General features: G+C 70.1%; 2 protein-coding genes across 2 annotated transcripts in view; one reads left to right on the top strand and one right to left on the bottom strand.

Annotated features, from left to right (window-relative positions):
* Positions 1–769, top strand: part of MNEG_14629 (ATP-binding domain-containing protein 4) — a gene marked incomplete at both ends in the record, with an annotated part of 2697 nt that extends 1928 nt beyond the window's left edge. Inside the window, one exon of the mRNA XM_014036900.1 lies at positions 124–769. Within this exon, the coding sequence (XP_013892354.1) occupies positions 124–769 (646 nt within the window). The remainder of the gene's footprint in view (positions 1–123) is intronic.
* An 861-nt stretch (positions 770–1630) lies between these two features.
* On the bottom strand, positions 1631–2080 carry MNEG_14628 (hypothetical protein; the record flags this gene model as incomplete). Its single annotated transcript, XM_014036899.1, has 1 exon — positions 1631–2080. The coding sequence occupies one exon, from the start codon at positions 2078–2080 to the stop codon at positions 1631–1633; it is 450 nt and encodes a 149-aa protein (XP_013892353.1).
* Positions 2081–2200: the final 120 nt, after the last annotated feature.

Genomic DNA, 2200 nt, shown 5'->3' with positions numbered 1-2200 from the left:
GAGTTTGAGGGGTTGTTCGTCGCTGGCGCGAGCGGGTGCGCGGCGGGTGCGAAGTGGCTATGAGTGTGGTGGTTCGCACCAGAACGGCCCGTGACAAAGCCCCCAACCGCTGCGCCGCCGCAGGGCCCTGGTGGAGGTGCAGCCGCTGCTGCTGGACGTGGTGCGCGGCGCGGCCGACGCCCCGGCGAGCAGCAGCAGCAGCGACGGCAGCGGGTCGGACGAAGAAGGCGACAAGGACCGGGGGCCGGAGCCTGTGGTCGCGGCGACGGCGGCGGTGGGGCTGGACGGCGCCTTGAACCCTGCGGCAGCATCAGATGCAGCAGGGGCAGCGGGTGCGGGCGGCCTCGCGGGGCCGGGTGAGCCTGGGGCCGCGCAGCACGTGGGGCAGGCCCACATCACCCGCTCGCCGTCCGGCGCCTGTGCGCGCGCGCTGGTGGAGGTCGCCGCAGCCGCCATGGGCGCCGCCGCCGGCCCTGACCTGCCGGCCCTCGCGGCGGCCGTCGCGCAGCGGCTCGCGGCGGCGGGGGTCGCGGCGCCGGGCGGCGCAGGGGGGTGGGCCAGCGTGCGGTGCTGGTGCGCGGCGGGCGCAGTCGGCGCGGCGGAGTGGGGCGCGGAGCTACAGCGCGCGTTGGATGCGCTCGGCGGGCCCGCGGCGGGCAGCGGCCTGGTGCAGAGCGTCCCCGTCAGCGGCTTGTGGGGCAGTGACTGGGGCAGCGGTGACGCCGGGGCCGAGTGCTGCGTGGTAGTCGAGGCTCTTGCGTGCGGCTAGGCCAGTCATGTGCCTACTGCTGGGGAGGCTGGGTGGCTGGCGACCGCTGTACTGCGCGCAGATCCGGACCACATGCCTTCCTTGCTCAGGAGGCCTCTGGCTGGGTGGCTGGCGACTGCTGTAACGCGCTCACATCTGGACCACATGCCTTCCTTGCCTGTGCTGTTTGCAGCACCACGCAGCTCATCTGCTTGGCCTCAACGCCAGGCTGATATTACGCGGCGCTGGCCCTGGCCCTGGCCTGCAGCAGCAGCAGCTGAAGCCCACTTCAGTCAAAAACGGCAATCCGAGGCTAGTCCCGCTCTACTCGTCCTGTTGTACGGCCCGCTGCCCTTGTGCTCCCTTGCACGACTGACGCTGACAGCACTGGCGATTGGCAACAGCGGTGCCCCTGTGGCCCGCACGCCTTCCATTGAATCACACAGACAGCTGCAGCGCCTATGTGACGACAAAAGCAGCAGTGGCTTTAGGAAGCAGCGGTGATTTACATCCTCTCGCTGACTGTACAGAATCCTGCTGAATCGTGTTTGTAATAAGGAACCAGAGTTGGGAAAGCAATGGGGGTAAACGGGGGCAGCTGCAACACATACGGGGCCGCAATTGCAACCTCAAGCGGAGCGCCGCCGCCCAGCGAAGGCGGGCAACAGGTTGTGTGGGCACGCGCTTGCTGTCCGCCAGGGGACAAAGAGCTCCGCGCCGCCTCGGGGCGCCGCGCAGCCAATTAAGCAAGACCGGACGATCGCCAGACGAGACACGCGCAACGAAACACGGCCGCATGGGGCCCCGACGCGGCGCCGCTCGCCCGCGCGCCTGCCGCCGCCCCGTCGCGCGGGACTGGCCGTGAACAAAAGGCGGGCCCGCCTACTCGCTGCGGCCGGCGTAGGACACAAAGTTCTTCTCGCGGCAGTCGATGCCCACCATGGGCTCCCCCAGGTCCGACGACACCTCAGCCAGCACCTTGGGGTTGTTGTAGTGCGTCACCGCCTGCACGATCGCGCGCGCGCGCTTGGCGGGGTCCCCGCTCTTGAAGATGCCGCTGCCGACAAACACGCCGTCCACGCCGAGCTGCATCATGAGCGCCGCGTCCGCGGGCGTCGCGACGCCGCCGGCGGCGAAGTTCACGACGGGCAGGCGGCCGAGGTGCTTGGTCTGGCGCACGAGCTCGACTGGGGCGCGGATCTCCTTGGCGTAGACGTACAGCTCGTCGTCGTCCATGGTCTGCAGCTGCCGGATCGCGCCCATGACGGCGCGCGTGTGGCGGACGGCCTCCACCACGTTGCCCGTGCCGGCCTCGCCCTTGGTGCGGATCATGGCGGCGCCCTCGGCGACGCGGCGGAGGGCCTCGCCGAGGTCGCGGCAGCCGCAGACGAAGGGCACCTTGAAGTTGTGCTTGTTGATGTGGTGCACCTCGTCGGCGGGGGGGAGGACCTT

The sequence above is a fragment of the Monoraphidium neglectum genome, assembly GCF_000611645.1.
Source record: "Monoraphidium neglectum strain SAG 48.87 unplaced genomic scaffold scaffold04637, whole genome shotgun sequence".
Lineage (NCBI taxonomy): Eukaryota > Viridiplantae > Chlorophyta > Chlorophyceae > Sphaeropleales > Selenastraceae > Monoraphidium > Monoraphidium neglectum.
Note: the sequence above shows the minus strand (reverse complement) of the source record. Positions and strands in the feature narration are given on the sequence as shown.